The 19879-nt window shown below is 52.2% G+C and overlaps 2 protein-coding genes across 7 annotated transcripts in view; one reads left to right on the plus strand and one right to left on the minus strand.

Moving 5' to 3' along the window:
• Nucleotides 1–19879, plus strand: part of LOC102476342 (maestro heat-like repeat family member 5) — a 47746-nt gene that overhangs the window by 3232 nt on the left and 24635 nt on the right. For 3 of the 6 annotated variants that reach the window (XM_006152100.1, XM_006152103.1, XM_006152106.1), the window contains exons 5-14: nucleotides 1659–1807; nucleotides 2213–2308; nucleotides 2787–2903; nucleotides 3107–3226; nucleotides 3659–3871; nucleotides 4612–4734; nucleotides 4831–4907; nucleotides 5389–5524; nucleotides 16894–16989; nucleotides 18774–18878. In XM_006152100.1, the coding sequence (XP_006152162.1) occupies nucleotides 1659–1807; nucleotides 2213–2308; nucleotides 2787–2903; nucleotides 3107–3226; nucleotides 3659–3871; nucleotides 4612–4734; nucleotides 4831–4907; nucleotides 5389–5524; nucleotides 16894–16989; nucleotides 18774–18878 (1232 nt within the window). The remainder of the gene's footprint in view (nucleotides 1–1658; nucleotides 1808–2212; nucleotides 2309–2786; nucleotides 2904–3106; nucleotides 3227–3658; nucleotides 3872–4611; nucleotides 4735–4830; nucleotides 4908–5388; nucleotides 5525–16893; nucleotides 16990–18773; nucleotides 18879–19879) is intronic. The other 3 variants (XM_006152104.1, XM_006152101.1, XM_006152105.1) reach the window with 3 other exon arrangements.
• On the minus strand, nucleotides 13652–14860 carry LOC102475651 (heterogeneous nuclear ribonucleoprotein A3-like). The gene is made up of 2 exons (XM_006152099.3): nucleotides 14806–14860; nucleotides 13652–14736 (listed from the first exon to the last, which is right to left on the minus strand). Exons 1-2 carry the CDS (start codon nucleotides 14809–14811, stop codon nucleotides 13675–13677), a joined length of 1068 nt encoding a protein of 355 aa, XP_006152161.1. The 5' UTR covers nucleotides 14812–14860; the 3' UTR covers nucleotides 13652–13674.

Genomic DNA, 19879 nt, shown 5'->3' on the forward strand with positions numbered 1-19879 from the left:
GGTGTGGGTCGTGGGTGCAGGCGCTGCTGAGAGTGGGGCGGGGGCCCTGGGGCAGTGGAAGGACACGGACCAGCGCCCTCGGACTCTGACCCCCCTCCCGGGCCCTGTGCTCTCTCCTGACAATGGTGTAGGGAGCGGGCACAAGGAGATGCCTGAGCTCAGTGATGGCTCAAATCAAGGTTTGCTGCGGGGCCTCCCTCACCTCATGGCCCACGAGGAGTAGCTGACAGGGAGACTGAGGTCATCCTTTATCCAAGAGAGCAGGTCCAGGACCACCAGAGGAGTGGTCAGGGTGGTCTGGCACCACTTGCCACCCAGGCTGTGCTGGGCAGATTTCCATTGCTCAGGAGGGGCCAGGCCTAGATCTGGGTGCTTTGCGGGTGCAGTGGGAGGTGGCAGATGGTGGTGGACTCAGCCCTGGTGTGGCACTGGACTGGCCACTCTCTATCTTCAATGAGACCTGGGCTTCATGGCCTTTTGAAATGCCTTCTCATCAAAGAAACATTGCTTGCACATGGGAGGGCTGGCTTGTGAAGCGGGTGCGCATTATCAGAAAGTCTGCAGGCTTCAGTCCACTCACGAGGGAGGGCTCTACATCCGTGTGTTCTGGACATGCTTTTCTTTATCACCACTTCGAGATCTGCTCTAAAATCATTTCCAAAGAGGAAAACGTGCCCCCGCCTCCATGCGTGAGAATGTCCCTCACATCTTTGGGCCTGCCTTACTGACAGGTGGAAAATCACATTTCTGCATGTTCAGTTTTCCTGTTGGCCAGTAGGAACTCTCCTCCCGTCCCTTGGCGGTGTCAGACTGCAGCGTGTCTTTCCCAGTGGGCCTCCAGGAGCTATCACCTGCTGATGTCAGCCCGTTACAGGTGTTGCCACCCCTCGGCTCTCACTGCGTGCTGGGTGGCTCAGGCCCCAGGAAGGTCAGGACGTGAATAGTGGAAGTCCGTGAACACACAGCATGAAAACTATGTGTGTGGATTTCAGAATCTTTTGGTACCAAAATAAACTCATATTAATTCCATTTTCCATCAACTTTTTAAAGTCCCCTTGTATTTTCCCTGTGGTTTCAGTCTCAGTTTCATATTTAGAAAGCCCTTCTCTGCCCAGGATCATGGCTAAAAGCCACCATTTCCTTGAATGTTGACAATCTTAGTTTCCAAAATTAAATATTGTAACTGCTGTCTGCTTTGGTGCAGGAGTAGGACAGGGTCCCAGTCTCTCTTGTTCCAAATGATTGGCAGTTATCCGGCACTCCCGCAGTCTCACTGGTCTGATGTTTTACGGTTGTCAGATGGCCACGCATGCCCAGCTGCTCTGAGCCCTGCCCCCCGGCTGCTCCGGCCCTCCTCTGAGCTGGTTGCTGGCCCCTGTGCCGCGACCCACTCATGCCAGGGAGGCGAGTCAGATCGGAGCAGCCCTCTCTGTCCTGTGGGATCGGCATGTCGGTGGCTGCCTTCACACCCTTTTCCTCCACAAGCATTTAAAGAAAGCAGTTTCTTAGGTTGAGTTATGGAGCAGCGGGAGTGGGTGTGGGGGCGCCAGGGGCTTCCAGGGCAGCTGGCTCCTCCTCTGAGCCCCACGGGGGCCAAGGGTCCTGAGTCCCCAGGGCCAGGAGGCCACACAAGCCTCCTGCTCCTTGGCTCTCTGCAGACCACCTAGGTGAGGGGCTCGTGGAAGTATCCTCAGGAGACGGCCCTCCCTGGGAGGCAGAGCTCGTGAGCAGGATCAGGGCCCTGTCAGCCACGGAGAAGAGCCTGGTGCTGGAGACTGTCAGCCACTACTTGGAGGAGCGCGGCCAGGTGGGTCAGGCTTGGGGCTGAGCTTGGGTGGACAGGGCATGGGACATGCTGTCCCCCCGCCCCCCCCGCCCGTGGAGAGGGGACAAAGTGCAAAGACCTCGGGGCCAGCAGGAGGGCAGTGAGAGGGGTGGGAATGCTCCCGGAAGGGCTGTCAGGGCCAGGCTGTTTGGGCTTGGGGCCATGTTAAGGGCCGAGGTCTTAAGCAGCAGGTGTGGCTAGGGCCACTGCTGGCCTGGCTTTGCTCCACGGCCCTCTCCTGACCCTTTTTGGGAGTGGTCGCTGTGTTCGCAGCATGTGTCCCATCCTGGAAGGGCCCTCCCTGTCTTGTCCCTGCTCCAACAACACGTCCCCCACCGTGGGCTGGGGATGCCGTGGGCCTGGCCCAGACACTGTGCTCTGCCCCAGGGTGCCGGGAAGGAGCAGGTGTGGGGCACCGAGGATGTTGCCATCCGGGAGCTTCTGGAACCGTGGCACCTGGTCCCCCAGCAGACTCTGGAGCAGGTCAGAGCCTGGGCAAGGCTGACAGTGCACCCTTGGCCATAGCCTGTGGCCTCTCAGGCCACCTCCAGGTCCTGGGTACTCGGACGTGCTGGGACAGCACAAGAGCCACCGTTTTGTGTGGCCTCTCCCCCATGGAGTGCAGGGGTGCAGAGGGGCCCTGTAGGGGGGGGTCTGCTCAGTGGATCTGCAGTGCGCAGGGGAGAGCAGGGTGAGCACTCTGGTGGGCTCGGTTACGTGGGGATCGCAGGAGCAAGGTGCAGTCCTGTCCTGGGGGCTCTGAGTAGTAAGGCGGCATGCCAGGTCTCAAGTGGGCACCCATTTATGGGATGGGGTCGCCCTCAGGGACCAGCAAGGGGCACCAGGCTGCAGGGAGGGACAGGGGTCTGGGCCAGCACACTCCCCTCCACACAGATGGACATCTGCATCCTTGGCCTCAGGGGCAGGCAGCATGTCCATCCCTCTCTCGCCCTGGCCGTAGACTTTCCTCTTCCACCTCTCTGGGCTGGTCCTGCGGGAGTGTGATGACACGGAGCTGGTGAAGAGTCACCTGGCCCACCTCCTGGAGCTGCCCCACCAGCCCTGCAGCCAGCGGGAGGTGGGTCGTTGTGCTGCCTGAGGGACCCTGGACCAGTGCTGGCGCCTTCTGTCCAGTGCTGGCCAGCAGTGATTGCTGAGACCAGCTGCATGTGGCCCTGCTGGGAGGAGTGGGCCCCGGAGGTGCTGGCTGTGACCCTCTGGCGGGCTGGGAGTAAGAGCGCTGTTGCCAGGCATGGGCTTGTAGCGTCCTCTGCCCTGCAGGGCATCGCACTCGCTGTGGGCCTGACGTCGGCCTCACACCTGGAGGATGTGTGGGCCGCACTGGAACACCTGGGCCGCACCAGGTTCCTGAGGTCAGCCCTCTGCTTGGCAGATGGCCAGGTATGGAGACTGTGCATCCTAGGGAGTGGCGGGGCTTCATCCCTGAGCTTGGGTCTGCTCATGGGTGAGCTGAGGGCTCCTGCCTTGCCTACCTCCCCGGGTGGCTGGCACTGGGCTGCATGGATGGAGGCGAACAGGCCCTGACCAACTCCAGTGCTGTCCCCAGGGCCCTGAGAGCAGGCTAGGGCCAGGGCTGCAGGCCCACCTTGACCTTGGGTGCCTCACCTCTGCCCCGACCCTCTACCCTGGGAGGATTACATGCTGGGCCACTCTGGTGTCCCGGCCAGTCTCTGCCCCAGGAGCCTCACTGCAGAGAGCAGAACAAGAGGCGCCCGAAGGAGGCACTGCTGGGAGTGTGGGAGTGTATCCAGCCAGGTGGGCTCCCTGGAGGAAGGGACTGTGCAGAGGGCCCGAAGCGAAGTGCTCTCTCAGGGCAGGTGGGAGCCAGAGCTGAAGCGGCTCCGAAGGCCCCACTTCCTGCCGCCCACTCCTCAGCAGCCGGACTCCGACCTGCACTGGAAGTGGGTGAGCAGCACTGTCCTGCTCTGCTATGGGCAGGTGGCCTTGCACGCCAGGGAGCAGGTCCTGCCCTGGGTGGACAGCCTCGCCTCCAGGATGGTGTACTACTTCTCCTGCAGCAGCTATGTGAGCCCCGAGCCTCAGGCACCTCACTGGTCCTGCGCCCCCTGGGGCCCGCGACCAGGCAGGGTCACCCCCACCCCGACTGCTCCCAGAGGCCCTGGTCACTCTGAAGCGCCAGCCACTCCCAGGCCCCGCCCTGGCTGCGGGTGGTGGGGCCGCCCAAACAGCACAGGGAGGTAGGACGCCTGGGTATGGCATGTGCGTGTGTGTGTGTGTGTGTGTGTGTCAGCAGTACTATGATGTGTGGTGTGTGTACTGCATGTAAGGTGCACGTGTGTCCGAGCTGGGTGTACTCTGTCTGTGATATCCCTAACACGCATATGGGCTTGTGTGTGTTACGTGTGCAGTCTGTGTTTGGTGTGTCATGCTTACGTTATAGCTGCAAGGGGGTATTCTTCGTGTATGTATGTTCTGTGGGATGTGTGCGCATATGTGTGTGTACAGTACCAAGTATGGCGTGTTTGCCGTGTACGCCGTGTGCGCTGTGGATGTACGAATGAGGGTGTGCCGTGTATAGTTACATGGGCGTGGATGTTGTGTGTGGGTTATGTGTGGGTTCTGCAGGCACAGATGTGGGTTTTGTATGTACGTGTGTATGTAGTGTGTGAGCTGTGTGGACATGGATATCATGCGTGTCTTCTGTGTGGTGTGGGCGTCACTGTGGGAGTGCCTCTGTCTGTGCCTGGCCCGCGGGGTGAGGCGCCTGCGGGGCCGGGCCCAGTGCGTGCCCTCTGCACCTGCAGGACAGCGCCCTCAAAACCAGCTTCTTGGCGGCGGCCGTCATGCTGGTGAAGGCTCTCAGGCGGGAGGCCGGCACCCAGAGCTACAAGTTCATGCAGACTCCAGAGCTCATCCGGTGCCTCCTGGTGAGCGACCCTGGGGCTGGAGCTCGCAGGGGAGTGGGGGACTGCTGGGCAAGCAGGCCCGTGCCTGACGCCGTCCTGCCACCGCGCCCTGCCCAGTGCATCCTGCAGAGGGAGCCCAACTTCCTGGCCACCCCCTTCCGACAGAAGATTATCCTGGTCATCGTGGGACTGAGGTAGCCTTGCGTCCCGGAGGACGAGCAGGGATGGGAGGGCATGTGCCGAGGGGCGGGCCTGGGGCCACGCGCTGCCTGGGGTGCTCAGGTGGCTTTGCCACGTGTCCAGGCTGTCGCTCAACAGCACAGGCTAAGCCCTCACCTGGTCACACACCAAGCCCTGACCTTTGTTACCAACTGACCCCGATCCCAGGATGATCTCCAGGCTTCTCACAATGTCCTCACACCTGAGAGAACCAGGAGCACCATTGGGGGTGGTCTATGCTGACCACGTCTGTGGCCCCTCCCATTCCACAGGAGCGCATTCCCAGCAGCCCCCACACCCATCCCCAGGTCAGGGTCAGGCCTGTTTGCCATCCAGAGCAGCGTCCTCATTTTAAGCGTGTTGGCCTGTCCCTGCTGGGCACGCTTCTCTGCCAGCCCTCCACCCCAAGACCCATAGCCATGCAGAGAGTCCAGGGTCTTCTGTGTTAACTGCCAGCAACCTGCGGCCCTGCCTGAAGCCCACAGTCAAGTCCACGATCCTGCAGACCTGCCTGAAGAGCCTGTACACGCTCCCGCCCCTGGAGCTGCCGGACAGCAGTCTGCCTCCACAGGACCCTGCCCCGGATGTCATGGTGACACCTGCCCCGGGCCAGGCCCCCACCCAGCGGGGGGTGGGCTCTGGCACCTCCCCTGGTTCAGCCCTACCCTGTGTGGTGGGCAAGGGGTAGAGGAAGGAGCTCCGGTCTGGGCTGAGCTCCACCCTGGCTATGCCACAGACTTGCTTAACCTTGGGGAAGCCCTCTGGTCTCTGGATTCTGGCCCCTCAAATGGGGCTCGGATCTCTGTGTGCACCCTTCCCAGTTTGGGAGGCTCTGACTCAGCTTGACTGACAGCCTGGGCTCCAGGCCCACGGTGCTCATAGGCCCGATCCACCCTGGGAAGGGCTGGGTCTGTCCTTACTGGGTCCTGCTCCCTTCTTGAGCCTCGGCTCCTAGTGGGGCTGGCAACCCTTGCCTACCTGGGCCTCCAAACACAGTCCAGGGGCCAAAGCCAGCTCTAAGGCCATGCCCAGTGCCTCCCGGGACAGGAGGACAGAGAGTGCTGGGACTGGGCTCAGTGGGCTGGCAGTGGGATGGGAAGGGCCTCTGAGAGACGGCGCTGCTGGTCCTGGCAGTGGCTTGGTTCAAGGACAGAGTGGAGCCGAGGGCCAGTGAGGTGAAGCCTGGGGCTCCAGGCCAGCAGGGACCTGCACAGGGAGGGCAGCTGTGCTCTGTGCGGCCCTGGAGCAGATGGTGAGCCCGGAGCTCTGTGACAGTAAGGGGTGCTCTCCACAGAGGTCCCACAGGGGCTGAGGAAGGCGGTGGCCCTAACTGTGCAGGGACAGCTTACCTGGGAGCATCTGGCCGCCACACTGGCCTGTCTCTGCCAGGCCCCCTTCTGGTGATTTCTGGGGAAGTCCGTAGCTGGGGGTGGGTGCCAGACCTTGAACAGGGCTGAGTTGAAGCCATATCAGACCAGGAGTGGGGACATCCAATTTGTTGACACGTCCCTGATGAACAGAAGTCCACTCGTATGTGAAGTGCGTGCTTCATGCATCCTGACACGCATCTGTGAAACCACCATCAGAATCAAGACCCATGCTTCCTGGTGCTCTAGGAGGAATCCTTTCTCCCTGCCTCTCTCTCCTGCCGGGTCCCTCCTCTCCCCTCCCTACTACAGGGCCCCACCTCTCCTCTTCCCTGCTGGGCCCCTCCTTACCCCTCTGCCCTGCGGGGTCCCTCTTCCTCTCCCCTCTCCTCTGCGGGCTCCTCCTCCTCGCCTCCTACCAAGAACACTGGCTGCTGCTGCAGATTAGGTAGTGACTTGTGGCCGTGACAGCAGTGGGTTGCCTGACTCCCTGTGCTGGTGTCGGAGCCCCCGGGTGTACTCTGGCACCTTCCTCTTCAAGGCTGACTGTGGTTCATTTTTGAGGCACCGTCTGCTCACCGGGGTCGGAGCTCCGCTGGGTGGTTTTCGGCGACTACGGGCGAGCGCTGTGCCCGCACTGCTCTGGTGTGTGTCTGACTTTCAAGCCACCCCCGCCATGCTCCAGTGGTCTCGGCCTCCATCCCACCCGCCATCGCCCTAACCCTCCCCAGCACTTGATGAGACCAGTCCCACCACCAGCAGCCATGCCTCAGACGCTGGCCGCCTCCACCGCGGTTCCCACGTCTGTTTCCGGCCCTCTCGGGCCGTTTGCTTGCCCTCCCCGACTGCTGGACTGTGTGTGTGCCCCCAAATCTGGGTGTTGAACTCGGTGGTGGGAGGCAGTGTGATGACGTGAGGTTGTCAGGGCAGGCCCCGTCGAGAACCGGGCGTTTCTAAGGAGCGGTGAGAGCGGAGACCACCATCGACACGTGCCTGCGCTCTCTCGCCACGCGGCCTCGCAGCCAGAGTTCTGTGGGAGTCCCCGGCGCAGGTGGTCCTCTAACGCCATCAGCCAAGTAAGCCTTCCTGTTACTAAGCAACAGGGAACGGGCTAGGACGGCGTGTGTTCAAACCTTGTGCTTGATTTTTTTTTGAAATTTTTGCCATAGGGTGCGTGCATTTGCTGGAGAGCCGGAGATGGGGGAGGGGGAGGTGACCATACCACAACACCTTCTCCCCCATTCTTTAAGGATTTGAGGCACACACACATGTACCCCACGTTTCAAGCCGCTGGGTCTAGGACTGGAATTGCAGTCGACCATGTGGAAGACCAGCACCTCAACTACTAGGCCACTTGCTGACCCCTCATGCCCGATTTTATTTATTTTTAGAGCGATTTTTGCTATAGGGCACATGCACTTGCCAGAGGGACAAAAAGAGAGAGAGAGAGAAAGCAAGAATCTACTCCTGGGGGGATTGCCATGCTGCGATCCCTTCTCCAGTCTCCTCTCAGGATCTTGGGCACGCACGGAGATGCACTAGCATCAGTTTTAAGCCACCGTGTCTGGAACTTGGACTGCAGCTGGCTACGTGGCAGTGCTGTCTGCTGGTCCCTCATGCCTGATTTTAAACAGGGCTCTTTGGTTACGCTGTGTCTCTTAGAGCTCCTGCTACATCTTGGTCCTGGATGGCAGCCTGTGTTGCGGTGCACTGGGTGCAAGGTCTCTCGCTGGCGGCTTGTCTTCTGCCCCCTTGGCGGCGCCATCTAAAGAACAGACGTTCTGGATTGGGAGGGACCTTGCTTGCCCTGCTTGTTGCTTGTTCCTGTGGGGACTGTGACTTGGGATCGCGGCTCAGATACTTTGTTAACCCAAGGTCACAAATATTTTCTCCTGTTTCTTCTAGAAGTTCAGTGGCAGGTTTGGGGCTGGCGCCTAGGGCTGTGTCTCGGTCCACTTGGACGGCTAGGACAAGGTGCCACGGACTGGGCACAGGCACCGCGGGCCTCAATTTTGTAATCCCTTCTCCACTCTCCTCCTGAGATTTTAGGTGGGCATGTACGCACGCCTGGTGTGATTTTTAAGCTACTGGGTCCAGGACTCAAACTGCGGTGAGCCATGTGGGAGTCCAGTCCTTTAACCGCCAGGCCGCCTGCTGGCCCCAAATCTGTCCTTTCTCTAGTGAGTTTCCTTTGCACCTTTATCTGAAATCAGTGGGCCTCTACCCACATCCTAGTCTCTCGTTCCTGCTGCCCACTGACCTACTCATCTGCATGCAATGTCGTGCTGTCTCCCACTGTGCCATGGCTGGCTGGCCCAACCAATCTGCATGTGAGCTCTAACTCCCTGTGGTGGGACTAGGAACTTTCAGGAGTGTGGGTGACCAAGGCATGAGGGCAGAGCCCATGAGCAAGGGGTCAGTGTCCTTGTGAAAAAGGCCCAGGGAAGGGGAACCCCTCCCCTTCCACATGCGAGGACACAGTGGAGAGATGCCGTCCATGAGCCAGGGCGTTTCTAAGGAGAGGTGAGAGCGGAGACAGGATTGCCAGCACTTCCACGTGGGCTCCTGGCTTCCAGAACTGAGGTGCAAGCCCCTGCTGTTCCTCAGCTGCCCAGGCTGCGGCGCTCTGTATAGCAGCCTGCGGACAGGACAAGAGGCTTCCTAATAAGCCTTGAAGTCAGGTGTGCCAGTCCTCTGCTCTGTCCTTTCTCTGTTCTTCTCTCTCTGCTATCTGCATTTCTGTGTGAATAGAGAGCCATTGGTCAAGGCCTGCGAATTGTTGTGGTTGGGATTGGGTCAGCCGGGAATCCACAGGCCACTGGGCTCACTGACATCACAAGGTTATTTCTGCTTCTCATCTGTGAACCGGGGCCCTCCCGGTGTAGCCTGGGCCCTGGCAGCGTAGGGCATCGTCTGGCTTCTGTGTGCGTGTCTTGCTTGTCTCCTGTCAGGTTCCTTCCTGTGGATTTCAACTCTGTTCATGACATCGCCAATGGGATTTGAACTTCTCATTTCCAGTCGTGCATTGATAGCGTATACAGCTGTAATCGATTTTCCACGGTTATCTTATACTCGCCTACAATCTTGCTGAACTCACTTTCTAGCTTACTGTAGTTTCACAGGATTTTACACACGAGCTCTGAAGAAAGGCGGTCTTTCTCCTTCCAGCCTGATGCCTGCCGTGCCTTATCCTTCCTGTACCGCACTAGCCCGGCGTCCAGTGCCACACCGACTGGGGCGAGGGTGGGCAGCTCATCTCATTCTTGCTGTGAGAGGGAAGGAGCCGCTTGCCCACCAGTAAACATGGTCTTCGCTAGCACTGTCTCCTTACTGCTGCTTGATAGGTACCCTCGGTTAGTTTGAGAGCACTTCTTTCTCTTCCTAGTTTTCTGAGATTGTTTGTCAGGAATAGACGTTAGATGTTGTCAGTTGCTTTTTCTGTGTCAGTGGAAATCATCAATTTTGAAATGCTGCGTTTTTATTCTCACTTAGTTCAAAATACTTTCAAATTCCAGCTTTTATTTTTTCTTTGATCTCCTGATGATGGAAACATATGTTCGTTAGTTTCAGATTTAATTGCATTCTTGTTGGAGAAAACACTGGAGAGCATGGGGCCTTTCATTTATTGGCCAAGAACGCAGCCTGTGTGGGTGAACACCCTCTGAGCGCTTACAAAGACCACACATGGGTGTTTGCAGACACCAGTCAGGCAAGGCTGGGGGAGCTGCAGTCGAAGCCCCCCGCACTCTCACTGACCTCCTGCCCACCCTCTGCTAGTGTCTGGAAGGGGTGGGAGCCCCTGCGATTGTGGGTCGTCCGCTTCTCCTCGTGACTCTGGCTGCGCCGAGTCTGTTCCGAAGCTTGCCGACGTTAGGCACATGCGTACTGTTATGCCTCGTATGTGTGTTAAGGTTTGTGTCCTGTCAAAGTTCATGCCTTAAGATTTGGTGTGATGGTAGTAAGAGGAAACATAATGCCTTCATGGTGTTGAAAGGTGGGCCTGGGGAGTGATTACGTGATTGGGGTGGGGCTGCCGTGATTGCGCTCTGGTGGGATCTCTTAGAAGGAGAGGGAGGAGCCCAGCCGCTCTGCTCTTCCCTCACTATTACCATGACTGGGACTCTGCAAGGTGCCCCCCAGATGTGGCCACGGATCATGGAGCTCCAAGCTGTGTACTGACTAAACCTCTGTTTCCATAAATCACCCAGACCGGGCATTTCTGTTAGCAATGCTACTGCAGACTAAGTTGTGTATTCTATCTCCCCCCCCCCCTAGATTTTTTGCCATAGGGCATGCACACTCACTGGAGAGAGAGAGAGACAGAAATAGAGAAGGAAAGTGAGAAATCACCCCTCCTCATACCCTAGGGGAGATGGTCACACCACAATCCCTTCTTCTCCATTTTCCTCTTGGGATTTTGGGCACACATGCACACATGCCTGGTGTGATATTCAAGTTGCGGGTCCAGGACTCAAACCATGATCAGCCATGTGCGAGACCAGTGCCTTAACCACCACACCACCTCCTGGCCCCAGACGTGTACTTTTGAGGAACTAATTCCTACATCCCTACATCATCACAAATGATTGCCAACACTGCCGGTGCTCATGATGGTGTGGGGATCTACTTTGTTTGATATTACGTATCAGCTCTAGCCATTTTTTGAGTAGTGTTGTTGTGGGTGGTTTTTCTTTTTTACTTTAAACTATTGTGTCATTATATCTAACGTGGATTTTTGGGGTTGTTTATTTATTTATTTATTTATTTGTAATAAGCATATAATTGGGTCTTGCTTTTTTATTCAGTATGATTCTGCCTTTCAGTGCAGTAGGGGCTTAGCCTGTTCGTTTGTAAGGTAGTTGGATTTATACTGCCATCTTATTGCATGTTTCTGTCTGTCCCAGCTATTCTTTGTTTTTCTTTTTATCTCTTTATTTTGAATTAATTTGACTTCTAAAAATTTTACTGGCAGGCTTGTGAACTCCCCAGAGATACATATATAGAGAGAAGGACAGTGAGAAAGCACCCCCAATATGGAGGATGGTCACACCACAATCCCTTCTCCATTTCTCCTTTCAGGATTTTGGGTATGGATGCACACTCACTGGGCATGTTTTCCAAGTCATTTTATCTGTGATTTGAACTGTGTGGTCAGCCACTTGGGATCCAGCTACTCTAACCACTAAGCTTTGGGTTGGCCTTTGACTTTGCTTATTATTCCATTTTATCTTCTTTTGGAGGGCATATTATTTGTAGCTCTGTTATGTTTTAGTAATTGCTTTGGGATTTTTAGTATACATCTTTCACTTACCATAAGCTGCCTTCAGGTGATCTTAGACCACCTTGCCTATGGTAGAAGAGCCTCACAACACCGCACTTCCACTCCTCCCCTCCCAGATTTGTGCTGCTCTTGTCATACACTTCATTTAATGTATGTGATAAATATATTGTTAGAAGTCTTGCTTTAAACAGCCAGTTATCTATGAACAAAATTTAAATATTAAGAAAAAGTGACGGGACCAGCAGATGGCATAATGGTTATGTTGCTGGACTCCAACGTAGTTGACTGCTGTTCTAGTCCTGGACCCAGCAACTTAAAACTCATGCTGGGTATATATGTGCCTGTGTGCCCAAAATCCTAAGAGGAGACTGGAGGAGAAGGGATTGCAGTGTGGCCATCGCCCCTTGGGTGAGTGCACATTAAGGGATTGCAGTGTGGCCATCGCCCCAGGGGTGAGTGCACAACTCCTATGGTAAAAATCTCTCTCTCTCTCAAAAAAAAAAAAAAAAAAAAAAAAAAAGACAGAAATAAAAAATAATGTTTTATTCTTCAGTATTTTCTGGAGCTCTTTATTCTTTTATGTAGGCTTATATTTCCATCTGGTATTAATTTCCCTGTGCCTAAAGGTTATCCTTTAATATTTCTCATAGTCCTAAGCTGCTAGTAATGAATTACTTTGAGTTTTTTTTTTTCTTTCCACATGGGGGAAGGGACTATAATATTGTTCACAGAAAGACTTCAAATGTCAGACTGACATACATTATAACTACAAGCCAGAAAACCAAGTCATCTAGACTAATGGAATGTGAAGTTACTAGGAAAAAAATGGAATTCTTTTTGATGCATAATGACAAGGTTTATCTATAACATGCCAACGTTTTCAATGACTCTTGAGTTTTATATTCTGAAAAGACTTTAACTAGTTTTTGGTTTTTTTTGCAAGATATTTTTGCTGGGTATAAAATCCAAAATTGGCAGGTTTTTATTTATTTATTTTTTTTGGAGAGGTTTTCGCTACAGGGCCTGTGCACTCGCCAGACAGAGAGAGACATAGAGACAGAAAGCGAGGATGGTCACGCCGCAATCCCTTCTCCTCCATTCTCCTCTCAGGATCTTGGGCACATGCGCACACGCCCCCAGTGTGAGTTCTAAGCCACCGGGTCTGAGACACGAACCACGGTCGACTACGTGGGAGTCCAGCGACATAGCCATTATGCTAACTGCTAGGTCCCAGGTTTTTATTTTTTAAAGTGCTTTATGCATGTGGCTCCACTGTCTCTTTGCCTAGTTTCATGCAAGAGATATACTGTTGTCCATATCCTTGTTTCTTTACACATTCATATTAGTCTTTGATTTTTAAAAATATTTTCTCTTTAAGAATAGTTTTGTTTGGTTGTGATGCCTTAGTGTAATTTTCTTCATGTTACTTGTGCTTAGGGTTTATTGAAATTCTTGGAACTGTGAGTTTATACTTTTCACTAAATTTGGAAATTTGTCTTTATTTGTTCAAATGTCTTTTATCACCCCCTCTTCTCTGTACTCCAGTTATACACATATTAGACTGCTTGGGATTGTTCCATAGCTTAAAAAGTTCTGTTCATTTTTTTTTCCAGTCTCTTTTTCTCTGTGTATTTTTAAAAATAATTTCTTTTACTATAGTTTCAACTTCACTAATCTTTTTTCTTAGACATCTAGTCTACCATTAATTTTAAAAGTTAAAAATTTCTTAATTTTTTATTCCTGGTACCACTACCACAATTTACAGGGCAATATACCTGATGTAATGGAAAGAAAAAGAAAAAGGCAAAGCTACAACAGATAAAAGAGCTCAGGAATGTACATCTAATTGACACTACATTGCATTAATCAATAGCTGCACTTTTTGCAAACTGTGGCTATCACAGTCCTGAACAAGTAGGGTTTCCTGTTTAAGCTGCAGTAACTTTTCTGACTATGGATCATCGTTCCTCCTGTGGCAGATTTTTACAGTTCCTTCTAATGCATTTGGGGCGGCTGTCTCAAAGTAACCTGCAGCTTTCCTGACACCTCCTTGCTTTCTCTCCTGCTAAGAACTGTAGCCCTTTTCTGCTGTTTTTAGAACCTCCTGCTACCATATCCACCACTTCCACCACCAGATCCATAACCACCACCATAAGGACTGCCCGAGCTTCTTCCACCAAAATTGCCCCCTTTCATGGGTCCATAATTTGATTGCTGTTGTCCACTGTAATTTCCGAAATCATTATAGTTTCCACCACCACCGTAGTTACCACTGCCAAAATTTCCTCTTTCATTGTAACCATCATATCCTCCACCACCACCACCATATCCACCGCCTCCACCCCCTGGCCCCCCCCCCCCATAGCCCCCTCTACTGCTACAACCAGGCCCATCGCCATAGTTGTCACCGTCACCTCCAAATCCATTATATCCACCATCACCTCCTCCATAACTACCTCTGCTGCCACCACCTCCACCACCATAGCCTCCTCTTCCACCAAAGTTTCCACCATGACAAAAATTACCTCCACCACCTCCAAAGTATCCTCCACGACCCATAAAGTTGCCAGATCCACCTCCACGACCTCTTTGTGATCCAGCAGACTGCATCTCTTGTTTAGGAAGGGCCTTTTTCACTTCACAATTATGCCCATTAATAGTGTGGTATTTCTGAACAACAATTTTATCGACTGTATCATGATCATCAAAAGTTACAAAAGCAAATCCTCTCTTTTTCCCACTCTGTCGATCTTCCATAACTTCTATGGTTTCAATCTTGCCAAACTTTTCAAAGTAGTCTCTCAAATTATATTCTTCCGTATCTTCTTTAATACCACCAACCAAAATTTTCTTCACTGTTAGATGGGCACCAGGCTTTACAGAATCCTCTCTAGAAACAGCTTTCTTTGGCTCCACTACACGTCCATCAACTTTGTGTGGCCCGGTACACATTGCTGCATCCACCTCTTCAACCCAAGAGGAAGTCACGAAACCAAAGCCCCTGGAACGTCTTGTTTGGGGGTCTCTCATTACCACACAATCTGTGAGTGTGCCCCATTTCTCAAAATGTTCTCTTAAACTATCATCTGTAGTTTCAAAGCTCAGGCCACCAATGAACAGTTTTCTCAACTGCTCTGGTTCCTTTGGATCATGACCCTCCTCCCCCCGGCAGCAGTGGCGGCGACGGCCGGAGTCGGGCTGGGGGCGACCAGGCGGCAGTTTTACCTCCATTTTGAGACCGGACTCGCCTCTTCCAACTCAAGTTCAATATGGGACCGAGAGGAAGATTTCTAATATATTTTTAAAGAATTATTTTGTATTTATTTAACTTTGTTTATTTATTTACTTATTTTAATTTGACCAGAGAAGGACAGAGTGAGACCAAGGGAGAGAAGGAGAGAGAGAGAAAAAAAATGAGAAAGCAAGTCGCCAGGACTAGGATTTGAACTACAGTCAGCCATGTGGGAGTCCAGTGCTCTTAATAACCATGCCACCTGCTGGCCCATCAATATATTTTAGCTCATACATTTTAGTTTTTATCTCCAAAAGTTCAATTTAATCTTTTTATTTTTTGGTCTGTGATGTCTCTGCAAATTCAATCTTTTCTTTAGCTTATTAAAATATGAAATGTGGTTATGATAACTGTTTTAGTGTCTTTGTCTATTAATTCTATTATTTGTATTTCTTCTGGGTTAATTTGGGTTGATTGAGCTTTCTCTTTAATACAGGTCGTATTTTCCTTCTTTGCATGTCTGAGAATTTTTTAAACTCCCCTTGATCTTTTACAATCTCTTAACATATGCATCAACATCATTATGGTTTCCAGTTCTTTGACCTCTTCTTTTTTTCTTTTTTATTACCAGAGGATGTGTATGTTTTGGGGGTGGGGGGAGACACCGTGCACCTTCCAATGGGGCATTATCATGCCACAATCTTTTATCCTCCACTCCACCTTCCTATTAGGGTTTTGGGCATGCAAATGTACCCAGTGTGTTTTTCAAGCCCTAGGGTGGGATTTGGACCACATGGTTGGCCATGCAGAATCTGACTCCTTTAACCATTGTGGCAGAGGGCTGGCATTAGCTAATAATTTTTAAATTGATGCCAATCAATTTAAATTATACTTTGTTGAGTGCCGGATATTTTTATAATTATTGTTGGGCATTGTTCTGGTACACAGTTACTTGTAAACTGATCCTTTTCATATCTTGCTTTTTTTCTTAAGTTTAATTTTTTAAGCTTATTTCTTCTGTGCATGAGAAAGACAGACAGAGAGAAAGCCCCCTCCAACAGTAGTCCTGTGGCTACACTCCATCCCCAGCCTTAGCCAGTCCTGGATCATGGGCATGTGCGTGCTCAATGCACTCAGAGAGGTTGTGAGATGTAAATCCACATGTAACCCCCACATGCGTCAGCCTCACAGAGTGTTGCATTTTATCACTGCATTACCTTCTGGTCCCTCATACCTTCTTTTTACACTCTGTTCGGCGGGGCGGTAGCAACATCAATGCTAGGGACGAATTTGCCCAGAGGGCAGGTCCTCTGACTGCTGCGGGCCCGTGATGCTTTCTACTCAGACTGTTGTGACTGGGAACAATTCCCTAACTCTGAGCTCTGGGGATTGTTCCCACTAATCCTTTTGGTGGTGCTTTCTCTAGCCATGGGTGACTTCTACATGTGTGCACACTGGGCCATCTGTGGCTCTCTCCTCTCCAGCTTTCTGTTCTGTGAACTGGAGCTGCCTGGCCTCCAGCTGGTATCCCACTAATGGGAGGGAGGACAAGGGCAGGATCTGACTGCCTGGGGTGAGCCATTGGCCACCTATGGGTCTGACAGAAGTGGCCCTCTACCATGTCCTTGGTGACCCTTTCTACGGCACTTAAATAAACTGCCAACATGCAATCTCAGTTTGTTTAGGTATTTATTTTTGTCCTTAGAATTTTACGACTTGCTCCTGCTTCTCCAGTGAAACTTGGAGATTGTTATAATCAGGAACCATACCTGTTTCCTAGTAGTGACAACACTCACAAGCCACTAAGAGTGATATTTGTAGCGCACAAAGCTCTGTCCCACCCACAAACCCCTCCACAGTCTGGAAACAGCTCTCACTATCCCCTGGTGGTTATTACCTGAAAAGTCCAGCAGTCGTGCGTGGGTGACCCATGTGAAGCCTCACAGGGAGGAGTGCCCCAGGCCTTATTGGGGGAGCTTCCTGAGGGACTTATGAGGGAGGGCGAGGGTATTGGTCAGGCAGTGCTGCAGGGCTGGCAATCATGCTTGACATGTGACATCAGGTGTCCACCCCCCCCTTAGGCATTATACCAGAAGACCATGTGTGCCCTGGACTTACTCCTACAGACCTTCATCTCTGAAAACAAGAGCATGGACGAGGTCTGCTTCCTCCTGCAGGTGAGGCTCAGGGAGGGAAGATGGAGGTGGGGTTCAGAACTGAGAGTTCTCAGTCCCCACCTCATGCCCAGGGCTGGCTTTAGAGCTCCAAGGTCCATCACATAAAGAATGTGCCAAGAGGGACCAGCAGTTAGCGTAATGGCTATGTCACTGACTCCCACGTAGTCGACCGCGGTTCACGTCCTGGACCCGGTGGCTTAAAACTCATGCCGGGCGCATGTGCGTACGTGCCCAAGATCCCGAGAGGAGAATGGAGGAGAAAGGATTGCAGCGTGGCCATCCCCCCCTGGGGGGTGATTTCTCGCTTTCTGTCTCTGTGTCTCTCTGTCTGTCTGGCGAGCACACGTGCCCTATAGCAAAAACCTCTCCAAAAAAAAAAAAAGAATGTGCCAAGAGTGTCCGGTTAACAGACTCACCCTACACCATCAAGCAAGCACCCTGGAGGCTGAGAAGTGCCCACTTTCTTGTCTCTAGTAAGATGGGTAATTCAGAAAAACCACAAGCCCTGCCAAGGAGAAGGCTAACCCACTGACCTCAACTTCTGGGGTCACTGCAGACACGTGGGTCTGAGGGTTCTTAGATAGCCACTTCTTCACATGTGCAAGCCACGGATTCTTTAGAAACGTGTTGTTAGTCTCCATGTGTTTGGAGAGTGGTTTTATTGTCCTTCTGTTATTGATTTCTGATTTGATTACATAATGTCAGTGGACATACCCTGTCTTTAACACACCCTAACTGTGAAATAATTAAGTTCTTTTAAATTTTTTGTGATTAGTTTTATTGCTCAAGGTATGGTCTGTCTTAGTGAACAACTTATGCCCTCATGAAAGAACATGTGTACTCTGCCATCATGGGTGGAGCATTCTAACGTGTCGGTTAGGCCCTGAGAGTTGATTACATTGTTCAGATCTTCTATGCCCTTGACAATTTTCTGTCTAGTTGTTCTATCATTTGCTAAAACAAGAGTATTAAAGTCACCAAGTACAATGTTAGATTTGTACATTTTTCCTTCCACCTCTATCAGTTTTCTTTGGAGGCTGTGTTATTTGGTGCATACACATTTAGGAGTGCTCTCTTCCTAGTGGATTTAGTGGATGTATCTTTTTAATCCTTTTATCACCTTGTGATGTAATCACCATCCCTACCTCTTGTCCTGGCCACAAGGTTCCTTGAGACCCTATTTGCCTTCACAGTCTCTGTGAACCTGGGGCTTTATTGAACATTATGGAATGCCCTCTTTTTTTTTTTTTTAAGAGAGAGAGAGAAATTTTTGCTGTAGGGCATGTGTGCTCACTGAGAGACTGAGAAACAGAAAGGAAGAAATTATCCTCTCGAGGGGATGGCCATGCTATAATCCCTTCTTCATTCTCCTCTCGGGATTTTGGCATGTATGCACATGTGCCCAGTGTGAGTTTTAAGGTGCTGGGTCCAGGATTCAAACCACTGTCGACTACGTGGGAGTCCAGTGGTGTAACCATTATACTACCTGCTGGTACCATTGTTCTGGAACTTCTGATCTGAAATATATATTGGGTCCTATTTCCTAATATATAGCTCCTAAAACCTTGGAATGTTCCAGAGCAATCAGAGTCTTTTGTATGCTATTGGTCGACTGGTGGCGGGGGGCCCTATGTAGCCCCTGGCTAGGTAGCCATCACCTGGACACCCAGTTTGGTCATCACCCTGCCAGAGACTCTGCTCAGGGTCAGGGCCAGGGTCAAACTGGGTGTCTTGGGCGGGCTTGTGGGCAGGCAGTCCCTCAGGCCCTCCTCTCTTGGTCCCAGCACGCAGAGCCCTGGCTGAAGTCAGACGAGGGCCTTGAGTGCCGGCGGGCGGTGCAGTCCATCTCCCTGCTCCTGCAGTATGTGGCAGACGTCCTGAAGTTCACGGTGAGTTCCCTGTACCCACAACTCACGAAAGGGGGGCTGCAAGGACAATGCACACTGCCTCCCCACTGTACTGGCCGATTCTTGTGGTCAGTACTGAGCATCTGCGTAGGGCCAAATACCGTGCACCATGTGGGAGGACAAGACAAAGGCCCCTGCCTCTGGAAAGCCCACAGGCCCAGGGCTGAGGTTGCTATTCAAATAGAGTGGTCCAGGAAAACCTAGTGGGAGTACAACATGTGGACTTGAAGGAGGACGGGGCAGGAGCCAGTGGCCCCTGGGAGGGAAGCATTCAGGCCGAGGGGACAGCTGATCAACCCTGGAGACCCAAGCTCTAGGGCCTGATCAACCGAGTAGCAGGAAGGAGCGAGTCCTGTCAGGCCCCTGCTTACAGAGTCCATCTTCAGTAAAGTACCACTGCTCTTGAATGGGGAAAGGGAAAGTGCTTTTAACAAAAGGTGCTGAGACAAGTCGAGTTCCCCACAGGGATGAAAATGAGCCTTGTCCACTCCTCTGTCGCCACAAGAAACTACCACACTGGGTGATTCATAAAGGATAGAGGCCCATTCCACTCACAGTTTTGGAGGTCCGAGGCCAAGAGGCTGCACCTGGTGAAGGTCTTCCTATTGCTGAGGACTCTGCTGAGTCCTGAGGTGGCCCAGGGCACCATGTGATGTCCCGACCCAGGGGGGACAGCCGAACAGTTTTCCTGAGTGAAGGAGTGAGAGCCGGGACAAGCGGCATAGTGTTATAGCACAGAGACGACACCGTGTCTTCAGTGTCATCTGTTTATTGTGGGCAGCAAGGTACAGCACGGAGACGACACAGTGTTACAACTCTTTAGGGTCGCGTCGTCTATTGTGAGCAGCACGGAGACGACGCAGTGTCACAGCTCTCCAGGGTCATCCGGAGACGATGTAGTGTTACAACTCTTTAGGGTCGTCTGGAGACCGTGTGGTGTTTCAACTCTTCAGGCTCTCCTGGTCGTCGTCTTCTTCCTGGTC

This window comes from Tupaia chinensis, unplaced genomic scaffold, assembly GCF_000334495.1.
Source record: "Tupaia chinensis unplaced genomic scaffold, TupChi_1.0 Scaffold000335_1, whole genome shotgun sequence".
Taxonomy (NCBI): domain Eukaryota; kingdom Metazoa; phylum Chordata; class Mammalia; order Scandentia; family Tupaiidae; genus Tupaia; species Tupaia belangeri.